Here is an 18515-nt window from a genome sequence, read left to right as displayed (position 1 = left end):
TTTTTTTAATTAGGTTCTTATTTTACATCGGGTTCAATCGAGTCGGGTCGGATTTATACTCTAAAAACTCTTGTCGATTTGATAAAAAATTGACCCAACTCAACCCATTGTCATCCCTAAATATATATTTTTAAGATTCTCAACCATTTTAAAAAAATTAAATATCCTTACAGTTTTTGATACTGAACTTAGAACCTTTAGGAATAATAACAATCCTTTAATACGATTTGTGCAATGGTATAACAATTTCAAGAATGCATCATGCAAATAAGAATAATGCATGCTTATAATAATTAAAGGTACACTACTTATATTACAGACGGTAATGATAATATATATATATATATATATAATGAAAATTATGAAAGAAAAAAGTTACAAGAAGAAAAAAAAATTAAAGATGATTTATGGTTATAAGGTTTCATATAGAGCCACCTATTATCTATATACAAGGTTAATTATTTAATGAAAAATTAGTATTACTATGAATTTTTTTAATATGGATTTCTATTTAAATGAAAAGTATATTTGTATATGATTGGATATACGGATATCATCACATCCATCATATATATATATATATATATATATATATATATATATATATATATATATCTTTCAATTTATTTGTTCTATTAAACGAGTCGTATCATGAATTTTTTAAATCGAATTAAATTAAAATTTAATTATAAAACACTAATAGTTACAATTATAATATAAATCAATCTAGTTTAATCAAAATTCAAACTCAAGTTTGAATTTATATTTGATTTTAATTTTATTTTTAACTTGAAGTATATTTAAAGTGAAGTGGGATCGTAATTCAAAATAAATGATAGATTTTTATTATTTTTTGATCCGTGAGATTTTAACCCTGTTTGGTAACATAGGACAGGCAGAAGCCGATGGGTACTGAGAAATGTTTTGTTTTGTATTGTCTAATTCTGAAGAATCATTTCGTCATCAACGTTTGGTTTACAAAAGCAATAAGTTACGTGGAATGATTTGGTTCCACGGCGGCACGGCCTACCACCGCCGACTAAACCATCTGTTTTTGTTGCATTGCATGCTTTTGTCTTACTCCCGCAATCACTCTCACCATTACATCCCTTCATCCACATCATCTGGGACAATCCCCATACCTAAAGTAGATTAAGGGTCCAGATTCGACTGTCGTATCTGATTTCTCACAGCCACGTCTTATTTATTCAGTATTCCACTCGCACACATTAACTATCAGCTCAACAAACATGTCATCGCACCACCTCTATGAGCTCGACTCCACCACCGATTCCGTTGCTTCCTCGCCAAGATCCGAACACCATGCTCCTCACGATGCACTTGCTTGTGTACGGTTCGTGTGCAGTTTCGGCGGCAAGATCCTTCCTCGGCCTCACGATAATCAGCTGCGGTACGTCGGAGGCGATACTCGCATCGTCGCCTTCCATCGCTTCACCCCCTTCTTATCGTTCCTAACCAAGCTCTCCAAACTCTCAGGCAATCCGCTAAACCTTAGTTTTCTTTTAATAATTTCTGAATTCATATTTACTTTTTGATTTATTTGGTTCTTTGATTAGGAATTGGCAACGTGAGTGTGAAGTATCAATTTCCGAACGAGGATCTTGACGCTTTGATTTCAGTGACGACCGATGAAGATCTGGAGAACATGATGGAGGAATATGATCGGCTAGCGCAGAATCAAAACCCTCGGCTGGCTCGGCTTCGGCTTTTTCTTTTCTCCAAAGGCGATGACGATTCACGAGCCAGCAGTATCAGTTCACTTCTCAACGGCTCCGTTAATAGTGAAAACTGGTTCTTCGACGCGCTTAACGGAGGCGCCGGTGCTTCAAGGCTCGAACGCGGTCGTTCCGAGGCTTCCTCGATAGTATCCGAAGTGCCTGACTATTTATTCGGATTGGATAACTCCGATGAGACCCAACCTCCTGATCCGAAATTAAGGACACGTCAGCTTATGTACGAGAATAACTCGGTTTCGGACCCCGGTTCTCCTGCCCCCGTTTTTTCTTCTTCTTCTTTCTGTTCCACGTCATCAGTTCCTATCGTACCTTCCGTGAGTAAATCGGATAACCCCAAACCGGTTTTGAAGTCAAAGCAAAATCAAACCGACAGTTTCGTGGAGCAACCCGTTTCGCAGCCAACGACATATTCTGGTAATGCTCCTACGTGGCATTATGTTCACGATTCTCATTATTCTGTTCCTGCTGTACAACCAATACCCGTTTATTATATACCGGGTCATGCACAACCCGGAAATCCTCATGCTCAAGTTCAACAACAACCCGTTCAAATCCGTGCACAGTATGTCCAACAGTATCCGAGTTCATCGGGTCAAACATCCGTCGGGTATCATCAGCAAGTTCCTGGTGTGGGTCAAGCATACGGGGCGGCATCGCCCGTGGATCCTTATGATCCGACGTGGAGAGTGGGTCCTGATGGTGCGACACAACAAGTATATTATGGAGTTACAAATACGGGTCCGATGGGAGTTTACCCACGTATGGTGGTCCCCGGTGGGTCGGATATGACACAGGTTCGGAACTCCCAGTCAGGGCAGTGATTATTAGTTATATATATTAAATACGGGTGATTATGCTTTTAAGTTCACCATGTTGATTCAATTATATAATGAATTTTATGGAGAATTTTATTGAAAAGATAATTATAAATTTGAATATAAATTTTATAAATAATGTATTTTTTCGATCAGTAATTTATCATTTTATAAATAAGAAAATCAATTGTTTTATTGATTCATTGGTTGAGTTAGGTGTACATAAGAACTGTCTTTGTTTATGCTTATTTTGTATTCCCTTTGATGTTATGTTATTTTTAATAAAATTACCTCGTCGCTGGGAAAAAACACGTCGCTTCGAATAACAATTTTATTAATACAAATATAAAATAAAAACAATTCAAAATTTTAATGATGAAATTGAACATTCTTAAAGTTGAATGCAATAATATAAATGCAAACAAGGGTGTGAGTAGGGATGGCAACTCAACCCGAATCCGACGGGTTCCGACCCGACCCGATCGGGTCGGATTTTTTAAAAAAAATTCGGGTTCGGGTTCGGGTCGGGTCGGGTCGGGTTTTTTTAAAATGTACTGTTCGGGTCGGGTCGGGTTTAGGGTGAAAAAAATCCGACCCGACCCGACCCGAAAAATATATATAATTTTATCCTATATATTTAGGGATAATTACAATAATGTCCCTCCATATATAATTTTTTTCAATTGAGTCACTGTTTTCATTGAATAAATTTTTTTTATTATTATTTCGGGTCGGGTCGGGTCGGGTCGGGTTTCTAAGTCATATATTCGGGTCGGGTCGGGTCGGGTGAAACCTTAATTTCGTCGGGTCGGGTCGGGTCACGGGTGAAAAACCCTTTCTTCTCGGGTCGGGTCGGGTGGCCCAAAAACCCGACCCGACCCGACCCATTGCCATCCCTAGGTGTGAGTGACAAAAAAAGTAGTTTACACTTGTTATAAACTTGCATGAAAGAACAAGTCGCGAAAAGTTGACGACAAACAAGGGCTTTGATGGTATTTCCTTCTTTTTCTGTCTTGGTTAGAGTATGTTCACGACCCTGCTTCAAAGATGTTGGTTTAATTGGGTAAAAGAATATTTAAGAAATTAATTAATTGTTAAAAGAAGTTTCATGTACTTTTAAGCTTATTTTTAGTATAATATTTATTTAAATTATTATAATCTTACTTTACCTATAAATAAACATATTTGGATGCATTCAAATTCACATTATCTCAAATAGTATACATATCAATTAAACTAAAATTCATTTCTACAGCGTGGAATTTGTATTTCTTAATGATTGACAAACGATGACTGATCATATATTTGATATTATACATTGAACATTCTTTTTACTAGTGCTTCATTATAAAAGAATTATTAACAAAGCCCAAATAGTACACCTCACTACTTTCACTTGTTTGTTCTTTTAATTTGGTCAGAGTTTAATAATAATTATTTCTTAGGATCAACTTAATTTTTTGGTATATGTTTATTAAGTTAGTTGTTAAAAGATAATTTTCAATATATTATTATTAAACTTTTATATGAAATAATAATTCTATTAAGTAAGTTCCTTTATTAAGTAAGTTGTTTGAGTTGTACTTCAAAGAGATTAGGGATGGTAATATGACCCGAATCCGACGGGGAAATCCGAAACCCGGTCAAGTTCGGGTCGAGTCAAGTTGAATGATATCGGGTCGGGTATCGGGAATTTTTTTGGGGATTTTTTCGGGTCGGGTTCGGGGCAAGGTATCCTAGCCCCGACCCGCCCCGATTATATATATATATATATATATATATATAATATTTTATATTTTTTATATTAATTATATATATATAATATTTTATATATTTTATATTAATTATATATAAAATATTTTCGGGTTCGGATATAATATTTCGGCTCAAGTTCGGGGACGAGGTAAAAAAATCCCCAACGGGGCGCCCGATAAAAAACCCGTCGGGGATCGGGTCGGGGTCGAGGATTCATTTCGAGTTCAGGGACGGGGTGAGCAAAACCCGCTCCGAACCCGACCCGTTGCCATTCCTAAAAGAGATTAAATTTCAGGGATTAAAAATAAGGATAAATAGTTTAAAAAGTCGTTAGTAAATATAGGAGGTTGGTTTAACGTATCTATTATAAGCATTTGCTATTTGAGAAAACAACTGATTTGTTATATGAAAAATAGCCAACAAACCCTAAAAAAGAGCGCAAACAAAGGCATTAAACAATGTTAAAACCCCCCATCTTGCTCTTCTTCTTCCACACCGAATAAAGCTCAAAGCATTTCCCATTTACTTCTCTCGTTTCAAGCATCCCTCAAATGGAGTCCAAGGTAAGGGCGACGTTGGGTCTCATCCTAGCCTTGGCAATGGTGGTCGAATGCATCAAATGTCACACGGTCAACCGGGATTCATGCAGTCGGGACGGTAACGGTAGCATCGAATGCGAGACTGATGATTTAATGGATACCGAGATGTATGTTCGACAACTTGCAGGGGGGAGGAAAGCCATCAGCTATGAGGCAATCAGACATAATTCAATCCCATGCAGCCGACCTGGACAGTCTTACTACAATTGTAATGGACGAGGAAAGCAGGCTAACCCTTACACTCGTGGTTGTACTACAATGACCCATTGCCGCAGGATATATGAATGAAGACAACATTGCCCAACACCGAGGATCAAACATATATATATATATATATTCATACGTATAATATAGTTTTGTAAAATCCTTCAATAATGTTCATTTGAAATGTGAAAAAAATGGGAGAGAGAAAGAGAAATAATGATATGATTACTTCTATCTTGCTTTGAATGTAATTTAAAGTTGTATGGTTTTTATATTTCAATCCAATCCATGAATCATTGAATTTCCAAATTGTTGTTAATAAAATATCAAGCAAAAATCTTTCATTTATCGTATTCATCGATACATTGAATCCATGTGTACCATGAAACGTTATCGATTTCAGTACATCTTCTATATCCAATCCCACTACAAAGGAAGCAAAAAACACATTCTAATTATTTGGTGATCAATTGAAAAATTTTAAAGTTGGGTGATTAAAATAAAAATATATTAAAAGTTGAGTGACTTTTACCTTTTTAAGTTAGGTGATACACGTGTGTGATCTGTTTACTCCAACATCTAACTTGGAATATTTCATTTTCAACTGCTTTAAATTTTTAGCTTAATGAAAAAAACCTCTTAAAGTATAATTTTTTTATAATTGTTTGGAAAGTTTAATAGCTATTTAGTGATTTTTGAAAGTTTAGTGAACAAAAAATTTGTATAGTCATTTTGTTAAAAAAGTATTAAAATTTTTAAACTCTTATGTTTAAATTTATTGATCCACCGTTAATTTATAGTTAAAAAAATTCTGAATAAATATTACGTTATCAATGGTTAAGAAATAAGGCTGTGGATGAAAAATATGTAATTTACATATTATATTAGACACCTAACATATATATAAGGGGTATAATTTTGATACACAGTTTGATCAAGAAAAGCTTAATATTAAAAATCGTGTTTAAGCTATACATCTTTTCTCATTTACGTGTCTAAAATTTTGGGATTAATTTAAGTGTCTAACATTCTAATGTTATCATTTATGTGCCTCGATCGTAACAGATGTTAAAAAATTCCGTCAACTACTCATAATGTGAAATGTGACACCTTTATAAATTTTAAAAAGTTTTATTTTTTAAAAAACTTAAAATTATTATTATTAAAAAACCAAAAATATTTCTAAAATCTTAAAAAATTCTAAAACCCTTAATCCCAAAACATCCATCCCTCCCGTTGGTCATCCACCGCCACTGTCGTTCCTACTGACCGCCTACCCACCCGTTGTTGCCTACCCACACATTATTAGACGTCAATCTAAACCTTATATCCTTAAACTCAAACTCCTAAATCTAAACTCTAAATCCCAATACGTATCCATCCCAATCGACGTGGAATGATCAGAGGGTGGTCGACCAGTGAGTGATTGGTGAGTGTGTGGGTGGCCGGCGACGGGTGAATTGAAGGTCTTGGGATATTTTATGGAAAATAGGAATTGTTAGATTATTTTTTGTTGTTGTTGAAAATTTATGAATTTTAATTTTTTTTTAAAATTACATGAAACAAAAACTCAAAGCACGTGTCAAATATTGAATGATTAGCTTATTTTTAATATATTTTTTAATGGTTGTTAAGTCTTAGACACTTAAATGATGACATTGAAAACGTTAGACATATAAATTGAAAAAAACACTTAGACACCTAACTAGAACAAAATATATTATTTGGATATTAAGCCATTAAAGAAAACAATCTAGATACTTGTATGAAAAATAGAGTTTAGGGGGTGGTTGTGGAATTAAGCCAAACTTAAAACCCAGTGGAGAATAAAATTCTGACTCAAAAAGGTGTTACTTTTTGACATTTTAAACGGTGGAAAATTCGAATAGCATTTTGAAGTTGATAACCTTTAGTTTCTCGAGGTTGATTCAAATTCACCAATTAAATTCCATGGCCACCCTTTGAATATTCTTTGCTGAAATTCATACAAATATTCCAACAAGTAACAATCTCTGCACTTCCTCTAACGATATGGAAACCAACAACAGAAACAAGAACCCAGTTTCTGTTTTTCTTTCTTCGTTATTCTTTCTTCAATGTTCTTTACCTCTGTTTTGCCATGGGGTTGACATAATCCAACCAGGTGACACCGTTAAAGATGGAGAGACGTTATTGTCTGAAGATGGGATTTTCGAACTGGGATTTTTCAGCCCTGAAAATTCCAGTTCGAGATATATCGGAATATGGTACGAGGTTGATGTAAAAGCAGTTGTATGGGTTGCAAACAGAGATAAACCGATATCTGATAGAAATGGAGTTTTGAGGATTGGATTTGATGGTAACCTGGTTGTTCTTGACGGGAACAGCACTTCAATTTGGTCCTCTAATGTTTCAGGCTTGTCATCGAACAACACAGCTGCGATTCTCCGAAAATCTGGGAATCTTGTGCTATCAAACAATGATGGTGGTGGAACCATTTGGGAGAGCTTCAATCATCCAACTGATTCATTTTTGCCTGGTATGAGAGTGCCAGTGAATTCTGCAATAGGAGAGTTTCGATTTTTCAGATCATGGAAATCGGCTAATGATCCTTCGCCGGGAAACTACAGCGTCGGGATCGATCCTAACGGAGGTCCTCAGGTTGTGATATGGGATCAAACGAGAAGAAGATGGAGAAGTGGACAGTGGAATTCGGTGATTTTCACAGGTGTTGTCAATATGAGTAATGTGGCTAGTTTCTTATATGGATTCAAGCTTTCTCAGGCTGATGAAAATAGGACTCGGTACTTCACGTATGATCTGTTGAACCCTTCGGATCTATTGCGGTTCCGAATCGGTTGGGATGGAATTGAACAACAGTTGAGGTGGGATGATGGTGAGAAGAAATGGACTACTGTGCTATCACAACCTGACCCCGCTAACAGATGTGATCTTTACAACCATTGTGGGAATTATGCAACTTGTGATAACTTTGTTTCTCAAAGTACTTGCAATTGTTTGCAAGGGTTTAGGCCAAAGTTTCCAGATCAGTGGACAAGAGGGAACTGGTCGGCCGGGTGTGAACGGATGGTCGAACTGCAGTGTCGAAGGACTAATGGAACTGCAGGGGGAAATGGAGATGATAAACCGGATGAGTTTAAGCGATTAATGTGCATGAAGTTTCCTGATTTAGCAAACTTGTGGTTATCAGCAAGGAGCTTAGATGCTTGTAAACGAAGTTGCTTGGGGAATTGTTCATGTACTGCATATGCATTTGTTTCTGGCATAGGATGCATGATATGGACTGGAGATTTGGTTGATGTTCAGCATATCGAACAAAGTGGACGTTTACAGTTCTTCTACCGCCTCCATCATTCTGAATTAGGTCCTTTTCGATACCCAAAAGTCGCCCTTTCTTTCTTAATTGCTTCAAATTTGCAGAATCTACATCATGTTGGTGACATGATTCTTTGATTTATTAGTGAAATCCCATCATTTAGAGGCTGAGCTAAACCAAACTCAAATCTTATACAGGAATTTGATATTTCATGTTAGATCTTTAAACAAATAATGGACATGACATAATTGTACAATTATTTCGATATTAACACCTTTGATCTTCACTTCAAACACAGATGACAGGAGAAAGATACCCAAAGTTGTGATTCTTATAGTGTCTCTGGTGGGGGCATGCTTCTTGGTGGTGTCTCTATGGCTGCTAAGGAGATACAAGAAGGATCTTAAAGGTATGAAACTTTATGTTAACACCGGACTCTTCGAAAATATACCCGTATTTGCTACTCATCCGAGTTTAAAGTAGGCATGATTTGCAGAGGAGGCAGCTTAAAGCTGTCTAGTGTGTCATTTGGTATTAAATTGTGAGCTCTTTCCTTCAGGTTTGTCTGCAGTTTCATCAATGGCATGTTGCAAGGAGAAGGATGCATCGGTTTTCGATGAGTCCAAATCGAAGAGCAAAGAATTCTCAGCAGATCTTTCAGGAAAATCTGATATCCTTACAGATGGGAATCAAGTTAATGGACCAGAGTTACCAATTTTTAATTTCAGCAATGTGGCAGCTGCAACAAACAACTTTTGTGCAGAAAACAAACTCGGGCAGGGAGGTTTCGGTGCCGTATACAAGGCGAGTCTATACGCTAATATTGAACTGCATATCAGGATTTGATGGACATCCTGATCTTAGGATGTATTTTCCATGTTGAACTGCATATCAGGATTTGATGGTCATCCTGATGTATAGTGCAACACAGGGAAAGCATCCTGAAACCCGAGTCTATACGCTAATGTTGTCGAGTTTAAAGTGATAACAGTTGCTGTTTGTCTTGGTAAAACAGGGAGAGCTTCCTGGAGGTCAAGAAATAGCTGTAAAGAGGCTTTCAGGACAGTCAGGTCAGGGATTAGAGGAGTTCAAGAATGAGATTATCCTGATAGCCAAATTGCAACACAGAAACCTTGTTAGATTATTGGGATGCTCCATTCAAGGGGAAGAAAAGATGCTGATATATGAATATATGCCCAATAAAAGTCTGGACAACTTTCTTTTTGGTATGTTTCCCCGATATTGCTCCGTATTTGATTCATATTCGAAATTCATACCTGATAAAACTCTTTCATGGTAGCCAAAAAGGCACGGCTTGACTGGAGAACCCGACTTAGCATCATCGAAGGCATTGCCAGAGGGCTTCTTTACCTTCATCGAGATTCGAGACTTCGAATAATTCATAGAGATTTAAAGGCCAGTAACATCTTGTTGGATGCCGAAATGAATCCGAAAATTTCAGACTTCGGAATGGCCAGGATATTCAGGGGTAACCAAAACGAAGCAAACACAGTTCGAGTAGTTGGCACATAGTAAGTACTAACATGCTCAATTTTCTGACAATTTCACTGTCAAATCTAACGTTTGTCTTGAATTGCAGTGGATATATGTCTCCTGAATATGCCATGGAAGGCCTGTTTTCAGTGAAATCAGATGTTTATAGCTTTGGCGTATTGTTGTTGGAAATTGTTAGTGGACGTAGAAATACCAGCTTCCGCTCATCTGAATATGCAAGTCTTATAGCATATGTAAGTGAAAAGGCCAACTGTGAAACAATATAATTCTATGGAATTTGTTTGAATCGGTTTGTTCTTTTTTTTTTTCAGGCATGGCAACATTGGAACGAAGATAAAGCCATGGAAATCGTCGATCCTTCGATCCGGGATTCGTGCTCTCCGAGCCAAGTGTTGAAATGCATACATATAGGCATGTTGTGCGTGCAAGACTTGGCAACGCATAGGCCGACGATGGCTGCTGTGGTGTTAATGCTTGAGAGTGAAGCTCCAACACTTCCAATGGCAAGGGAACCCACATTTAGTTCCACGAGAAATTCCATTGATGGTCAAGACGTTTTGAATGGTCAAGAAATTGTGTCTTCTAATGATATCACGGTGACGATGATAGACGGAAGATAAATTAATTTCAAGATCCAATCGTACTCCTACCAGATATATGCATATTATTGATACCAAATTGTAACACAGTATGTGTACATACAAACTTGAATAGAATTATATTTGTAATTATGAAAGTTTTGTTTTTGTTTAAAGAATAGAATTATAGTATAGAAAATTGTTATATCTATTTTCAAATACAAAATCTAACAAATTTAAAACATGATTCACAATTCAAGAATTAAATGTGCTTGGATTCTAATTTCCAAATATAATTCATAATGAAAAATCTATCAATCTCCACCTTGTCTAGGATTTTTGCTGCCATAATTGGCAAAGTTACAAAGAATTCTTCTATAAAACTCCACATCACGAGACGCTTTGTATATCATCAACATCTACAACACAAAGCTACAAAGAATTCGATCTCATCATCTTCTCCCATCAGCTTCAAAACTATATCTACAAAGAGATGAAGATGTCTTCTTGTCATCTTGATCATAGCTTCCTGTCAGTATGAAATACATACAATTTTTCTCCCCTTTAGTATCTGAACAAGTTGTTTACAAATGTAATTTGATTAAATTTGCAGGTGTATCGAACTCGGTAGCACAAGAAACAACATTGGGGTGTACGAACGACAAAGAGTGTGCGGATATATGTGCAGGTGTTGGTATTGGGTATTGCGAACGTGAGCCGCAAATGCAGGTGTGATCACCCGATCATGGGTGCTAAATGCAACAACAGACGCCAATTGTGCCAAGGTTGGTCCACCGAGTCGCAAAATCCATAATTGTCACTCTTGTATGTTGAAAAATAAATAATAATAAGTGAAAGAGATAATTTACATACTATTTTTACATCTTTTTCAATAGATTTGTCAAAAGGACGAGTCTGATGAGGGTTGATTGAATTTTTGTCTGCTACGGAGGTACCCTTTTCTGACCGCTATTAATTGCTTACCAATTCCAGTCACTTGTTCATATTATTACGGATGTAACAAATGTTATAGCAAACAATCAAGATAAATATTAAAATAGAAAATTGATTAAAAAAATCAAACTCGAAAAGTATTATGGTTCGAATTGGATTTCTCTGTTTTTGCTCCGCTCTAGCAAGGAAGATCCAGAGGTTATAGACTGATCGGATGCAAGAAACCCTGTTCCGGTCCCGTCCTGATAATTGAAGATTGATCCGACATTGTGACAAATCTTGCTGCCGAATAGGGAAGTGTTGATGGCTGAGGGAGATTGATCGATTTGCTCTCGAGCATGAGAATAACCGATGACATTGTAGGTCTGACTGCAGGGTCATCCTGAACACACAACAATGCAATGTGTGTCCATCTTACAACCTCGGAAACCGGACAATCATCTGCGATGTTTGGATTGATCAACTCGTCTCCTCCGCCTTCGTTCCATACTATCCATGTCTATGTAACACAAAGTCCTAATTAGGGACACAAGGCTTAAGTTCAGGTGCCCCAAAAATAAGGAAATAAAGAGAGAATGCATACATATGTGACAAGGGTTTGTCCACCGTCCAGGTAATGATAGAATCCCCTGTTTCTTTTATCACTTATTATTTCTAGCATTAGGATACCAAAGCTGTAAACATCAGTCTTGTTTGAAAACAACCCTTCTAGTGCATATTCCGGTGCCATGCATCCGCTGCACAATACATAAATTTAGACTCCTTTCTCATTTCGGTTCGAATTCGGTTAAGGAACCAAAATGAGGTACTTACTACGTGCCGACGACATGAACCGTGTTGGCTTCGAGTTGATTGCCTCCAGCTATTCTTGCAGTGCCAAAGTCTGATATTTTAGGGTTCATGTCATCGTCTAACAAAACATTGCTCTCCTTCAAGTCCCTATGGATTATTTTAAGTCGAGAATCCTCGTGTAGATATTGCAGCCCCCTTGCGGTTCCAATAATGATGTTGGCGCGTTTTTCCCAGTCTAGCACTGCCTTGCTTTTCTGTGGATCTGCCTTCGGAAACATAGCATAAGAGCAGAGCAACATTCTTAGCTATTGGAAAACTTGTATCGAACCAGGTTCGACACATATTCGAAAATGAACATAGGAAAACATGATGTGTGAGGGACAAGAGCAAACCGAAAAGGAAGGTGTCTAAGCTGGTGTTAGCCATGAACTCGTAGACGAAGCATTTCATCATTCTCTAAGCAATACCCCAATAGCCTCACGAGATTTTTATGTTGAAGCTTAACGATTAACTTCACTTCATTCTTGAACTCTCCTAGACCCTGCTTTGATCTCATTGAAAGCCTTTTAATAGCTATGACCTTCTCATTGAGCATTTTCCCCTGAAAAAAAAATCGAAAAGTCCGAAACATGATGTTAACTGCAAGTTGCTCTAGTAATCCTACCATAAACAATAGATGAATGTTCCTACTTTTTTTTGGATAAATCAGAATTTATTACCCAAAATAGCAATGTTATGCTACAACAAATCAACTAACAAAAGAGACAAAGCAACCTATTACAAAAGAACCAAAGATTGGTTACACGATACCCCAAGCATTACAAAGCAATTTATTAGTACTATCAAGTCTATTAATAGTTTTGCCCCTAAGTCTAATGTTAACAGTTTCAATAATGTCATTAAGCAAAATGTCGATCGATCTTTGCCGACCTTGGAAAATACGTTGATTCCTTTCCTACCAGATGAAGTAGTTAAAAGCATTCCAAGAAATCTTCAATAAGGTGATGATAAGAGACTTCCCTCTCCAAGTAGTGCTAGCCCAAGACACCATATTTTCCCAAGTAAGGGGAATAAAAGTCATATCATTCAGTTGCAAAACAGCTTTCCAAAGTCCAACAGCAAAAGGACATTGAGAAAAGAGATGATCCCTCGATTCTTGGTCTTGGTAGCAGTTAACACATGTAGAATCAGAACATAAACCCAATTTCTGCAACCTGTCTCTGGTTGGTAACCGATTCAATAAGGCCATCCATGAAATCAAATTGTGTTTTGGAATATTCAAAGGGTACCATATAAGTTTGTGCCAACAAACTTTCATGCGTTGTATCCGAATCTTGTCCCAATCTTCCCTGATCGGCTGAGGAGCAGCCGAGACAATAGGGAAAGCAATTGATCTCAACTTGAGAATTCGTCTAAAGCTCCAGCTAACGTTAGATCCAACTTCAAAATTCTAGAAATCGTGCTCCTTAAGAACATAGGATTTAAGCTATGTAACCCATAAAGATCCGTCGTCTGCTAGAATTTTTCTAATAAGATTGATGGTGCAAGCTCTATTCCAAATAGCAGTGTTTTTCAGGCCCATACCTCCTTCAGACTTCAACAGACATATGGATTCCCAACTGACTCTAGCACCGGCTGCTAAAGTATCAGCTCCTTTCCAGAAAAACCTGGAACAGAGTTGATCCACAGTTTTAAGAATAGAAGCAGGAAGCATGAGTTGCCTGCACCAAAAGTTACAAACACTGAACAAAACATAGCGAATTAGCTCAAGCCTGCCAGCGTAGCTTAGGTTCCTGCTGGACCAGTGTTGCAAGCATTGTCTGATTTTACCGAGTAAAGGCTCGCAGTCTTTGGCAGTTAATTTCCGAGTAACGAGAGGTATGCCGAGGTATCTTACAGGCAAGGTCCCAATCTTGAAACCAGTAATGAGTTTAAGCTCCTCTAACGTCCTTGATGGGATACCCGCTGCAAAGAGTTCGTTTTTTGAAGAGTTTAGTTTAAGACCAGAAATTTGATGAAAATGATCAAGAACATTTTGGACACCAACCACCGAATCAACATTGTCTTTGCAGAAAATCATGAGGCCGTCTGCGAAGGAAAGGTGAGTTAGCCCAATCTTCTTACACTTAGGGTGGTAAGCAAAGATGCCTTTAGCAGCAGCCAAATTGAGCATATTAGAAAGGACGTTCATTGCTAAAACGAACAAATAAGGGGAGATGGGGTCCCCCTGTCTGAGCCCTCTAGCTCCTTTGAAATAACCAGTTAAAGATCCATTGAAGGAGATAGAATAACTAGCTTGGGTGAAGCAAATTTCAATTCAATTAATGGAAATATTTGGGAATTGAAGGGCTCGGAGGATTGATAAGATGAAACCCCAATGCAAGGAGTTGAAAGCCTTATGAAGATCTATTTTCATTGAGCACCTTGGAGAAATAGCTTTCCTACCATATCCTTTGACCATTTCTTGAGCAAGAAGAGAATTGTCAATAATGTTTCGTCCTCTAATAAAAGCAGTATGATTCATGGTAATAATCTGAAGGAGGTAAGCATTCATTCTATTGACAAGAATTTTAGTGATGGCCTTATAGATAACTGATCAGCAAGAAATAGGCCAAAAGTCCTTGACAGCACTGGGATTGAGAATTTTAGGAACAAGGGCAATAATAGTGGAGTTAAAAGACGGATGAATAAAAGCATTGCTGAAAAAAAATTTGATAGCTGACATTACATCATTGCCCACAATAGCCCAGGATATTTGAAGAAGTAGGGAGTGAATCCATCCGGTCCAGGGGTTTTATCGTTGCCTTGGCAAAAGATTGCATTTTTTATTTCCTCTTCAGCAATTTCCTTCACGAGGTTAGAAGAAGCTTCAGCCGGCATGGAAAAATTAAGGAGGTTTTTGAGAAGAGCAGGATCTGTGTCTTTGACCATAGGGTCTGAAGTACCAAGAAGCTTAGAGAAGAAAAAAACTTCTTTAGACATGTCTTCATAAGTCTCAAGTCTGTTCCCATTGTCATCCGCTAGAACTCTTAGAGTGTCCCTCTTATTTTTAAAGACTACAATCGAGTGGAAAAACTTGGTGTTTCTGTCACCATCTCTCATCCAATGTGCTTTAGCCTTTTGCTTAAGAAGATTAATATCAGCCTCTTCAAGGATTTTCAGCTGATCTTGTAATTCGAGTTCTTTCTCAATGTTCCTACTTTCAACCTTGTAAACAGGGCCGAAACCGCCTTCTCCGATCTTGTTTTCCTCGGAGAAGTTGCTCATTGCAGCATGAATGGTAGCTAAATCAAACTGAAGCATCTCATCGTCTTGATCCTCATCTGATAGATTAATACCCAACTCCATCAAATGTGGAGACTCTGAGGAACGATACCTTCCTAGTAAAATCTTTTGTTTAGTTCCTTCATCTGAGTATTGAGTCACAATGTTCAAAATATTTAAGAAATCAATATATATATATATGTCATATAGCCTGAAAAGATAAAGGGAAATTACCTTTAAAACGTCTTCTTCTTCTCTGATACAGAAAAACAACTAGAGCTGCAACAACTAAAACGCCTGCTAATGATGATACGATGATTATTATGATCCTTGTTGTGCTATTGCCCCCCTCTCCTGCTTTTAAGTCGACCAAAACACCACGCATGAGTATACCGTGTTGGATATATACTTGTTCCCGATGTTGATACTTGAGTCCAAGTAACATAGTCTACGAAATAAGCCTGTTTGACTTACCTTCATTTGCCGGTGGTTGATCGGATATCGGGTTCGTGTCATACCTCAAATAGCATGTTGGATTCAGAACTTGCCACCCTGTTTTGTCCATGCAGCAAGCCTCGGTTCGGTTCAACAAATCTCTCAAACAAGTAGAACAATAACTAAAAGTAAGATCTTTGCTGCACTGTGCCCTGCCATATCGACGTCCCGATCCATCTCGCGCATCTAACCCGCCTTCGGCCGACATATTCGCAGAAAATATAGCTTGTTCAACTAGAGAATAAACAAAGCCTCGGGTACCGATATCTCCTTCGGGAGGTGAAGTGGTGTTCCCAGGATTCCACCTTAAATAGAATGGTTCGAGCGTAGCTTGTCCGAATATCTTACCATGCATAGTTCGAACCACATGATTGCTCCTTTCATCAGGACAGTATTGTTGGACCTGTTGAGTAATATTGTTCATACAAGTCCGGCGAACATCGCGTGAAACATCACTTCGGCAAAGAAAGAGACTGTAAACTCCATTATAGCTATCGTTATAGAATGTGTTTTCGGAAGCTATAGCGGCCATGGAATCCAGAAGAGTCGCGACGTTCGATCTATAATCGACGGTGGCCGTCTCGTTATCCGGGCCTTAGCAATAGTAATCAAACAACTGGGAGCTGGTGCAGTCGATAAGCACAAGGATGGTAATAAAGCATAAAGGCAAGGCTCAGGGTTTGTGGCAAAGGAGACGACTAGCCATTGCGTTTGTAATTAGTGATTTGATCAAGATCAATACAGAAACCGTGTTTATACGCTCTGTCTAATGGATCTTTTATAAACACAACTCCTTTTTGTCCACCTTCCACGGTTAGCGCTTCGCTTTGACCGGCGGCTCCGTCAGAGAGTGTCCAACTGCACGCAACTATTTGACTTTCTTGGTCCCACTCAAATAGAAAACTGAATTCCTTCGCAGACATCAATTATTATTAGTTTAAATCCCCAACGCATTTACTATGCTTTATAATTCTATGGTATATTTGCATATGTATTATCATTTTATTTGTATATATAAGTGTATCTTATGCTTGTAACTTCAAAATAAAATCATCAAGAAAAGTATGTATTATATGAATTAGATGTGAAATCTTAGTTAGTTTTATGAATAAATAAACAAGAAATACTATTAAAAAATACAAAAAATTATGATATAATTTTATTATAAAATTTAAAACACACTAATCATATTAACCGATCATTTATCCTAAAATTATGAAAACATAAAAAATTAATCGTTAAATAATTAAAAATATCACACAAAAGTTATTAAAAACTATAAATATTGATTTCAAACATATGGTTATGTCACATCATCACTGAAAATAAAAAAAAATCACTTTAATAGATCTATTAATTTTTTAACAACGGGTATCAAGTTAAAACCTAAACTAAATGTTATGTATGATTTAAAAATATAAATTTTAGATATCAAAATAGAATAAAAATAATACTTTAGATACTAAATGTATAATTTATCCTATATTTATATGAGATTTATATTACTTAAAATATATACATATTGTGCTTATAATAATTATCAACTTGTATTTTCGAAAGAGAAATAACGTTGGTTATGTTTTCATTATATTTGGTTTGTTCAATTTCTTTCCGGTATGTTTCGTTCCAATTTTATTGGATGCTCTCGAAAAAATTCTTTTTTTATATAGAAATCACTAATTTTATTTAAAATAAGAAATATCCTAAATTACAATAAATATTTATAATTATAATTGTAAATTAAGCATACAATTAGAATAATTTTCTATAATCATTGAAACAAAACTATCAACTTAAGATCACATAAGGACCATATAAGGAAAGATTAAAATCTAACCAAGAAAACTCGAATAAAGATAGATACAAATAAAACTAATCGCACCGGTAAATGAACCACAAAAGAGGATCAAGCTATTAAAAGACCATCGACAAATCACAGTCAGACTCGAGCGACGTAAAAAGCTATCCACAAATGCATAACGAATATCTGAATCCAATCTGAGGGTCTAAAGCAAGAAAAATCAACAATATAACAGATAAACACTATATTGATCAGTCGTGACGATGTCAAATCAACCTTTAGAAAAAGATAAGTGAAAACAACGACCAAACGAGTAAAAATGTACCAAAAGGTAAAAGAAAATATGTCATAAAAACATATGAAAATGTGTTATACATGTAAACTTATTAAAAAGAAAAGAAAAGAAAATGAAGATGTAATATAAGAAAATAAAATGACAATAAATAATATCGACGGTCGGCAATAAACATTAAAGTTAGCGCCGCCGCCGATCAACAAAGATAAAAGGAAAAAAAATGAACGACTTAGCAACGAGAGAAAACTATAGATTCTTGTTCTCGAAAAGATTCTTTCTAATATATTAAATGGAGGATAAGCACCATCAATATTAATATAAAAATAAAACAACGACGATGTAAAGATAATTAAATTTATCACAACTTAAATATGA

At 36.6% G+C, this 18515-nt stretch overlaps 3 protein-coding genes and 1 pseudogene across 3 annotated transcripts; 3 read left to right on the top strand and 1 right to left on the bottom strand.

The window, feature by feature from the left end:
• Positions 1-1234: 1234 nt before the first annotated feature.
• LOC120146702 lies at positions 1235-2607 on the top strand. The gene is made up of 2 exons (XM_039160201.1): positions 1235-1497; positions 1578-2607. The coding sequence occupies exons 1-2, from the start codon at positions 1251-1253 to the stop codon at positions 2576-2578; spliced, it is 1248 nt and encodes a 415-aa protein (XP_039016132.1). The 5' UTR covers positions 1235-1250; the 3' UTR covers positions 2579-2607.
• A 2271-nt stretch (positions 2608-4878) lies between these two features.
• On the top strand, positions 4879-5214 carry LOC120146862 (protein RALF-like 19). The gene has a single exon (XM_039160344.1). It carries the CDS (start codon positions 4879-4881, stop codon positions 5212-5214), a length of 336 nt encoding a protein of 111 aa, XP_039016275.1.
• A 1947-nt stretch (positions 5215-7161) lies between these two features.
• Positions 7162-10615, top strand: LOC120146861 (G-type lectin S-receptor-like serine/threonine-protein kinase B120). Its single transcript, XM_039160343.1, has 7 exons — positions 7162-8494; positions 8745-8855; positions 9006-9250; positions 9462-9672; positions 9747-9978; positions 10047-10194; positions 10273-10615. The coding sequence occupies exons 1-7, from the start codon at positions 7162-7164 to the stop codon at positions 10579-10581; spliced, it is 2589 nt and encodes an 862-aa protein (XP_039016274.1). The 3' UTR covers positions 10582-10615.
• Positions 10616-11633: 1018 nt separating this feature from the next.
• LOC120146860 lies at positions 11634-16967 on the bottom strand (annotated as a pseudogene).
• Positions 16968-18515: the final 1548 nt, after the last annotated feature.

This window comes from Hibiscus syriacus, unplaced genomic scaffold (genome assembly GCF_006381635.1).
Source record: "Hibiscus syriacus cultivar Baekdansim isolate YM2019G1 unplaced genomic scaffold, ASM638163v2 tig00110931_pilon, whole genome shotgun sequence".
NCBI classification, from domain to species: Eukaryota; Viridiplantae; Streptophyta; class Magnoliopsida; order Malvales; family Malvaceae; genus Hibiscus; species Hibiscus syriacus.
The sequence above is the reverse complement of the archived record's forward strand: the minus strand, read 5'-3'. Positions and strand labels throughout refer to the sequence as shown.

Excerpts from the sequence above, each read along its gene's own strand:
- LOC120146702 (XM_039160201.1), top strand. The coding sequence starts at position 1,251 with ATGTCATCGCACCACCTCTATGAGCTCGACTCCACCACCGATTCCGTT. Across the intron at positions 1,498-1,577 it reads CAAGCTCTCCAAACTCTCAG|GAATTGGCAACGTGAGTGTG; the intron begins GCAATCCGCTAA and ends TTCTTTGATTAG.
- LOC120146861 (XM_039160343.1), top strand. The coding sequence starts at position 7,162 with ATGGAAACCAACAACAGAAACAAGAACCCAGTTTCTGTTTTTCTTTCT. Across the intron at positions 8,856-9,005 it reads ATACAAGAAGGATCTTAAAG|GTTTGTCTGCAGTTTCATCA; the intron begins GTATGAAACTTT and ends TCTTTCCTTCAG. Across the intron at positions 9,251-9,461 it reads GTTTCGGTGCCGTATACAAG|GGAGAGCTTCCTGGAGGTCA; the intron begins GCGAGTCTATAC and ends TTGGTAAAACAG.
- LOC120146862 (XM_039160344.1), top strand. The coding sequence starts at position 4,879 with ATGGAGTCCAAGGTAAGGGCGACGTTGGGTCTCATCCTAGCCTTGGCA.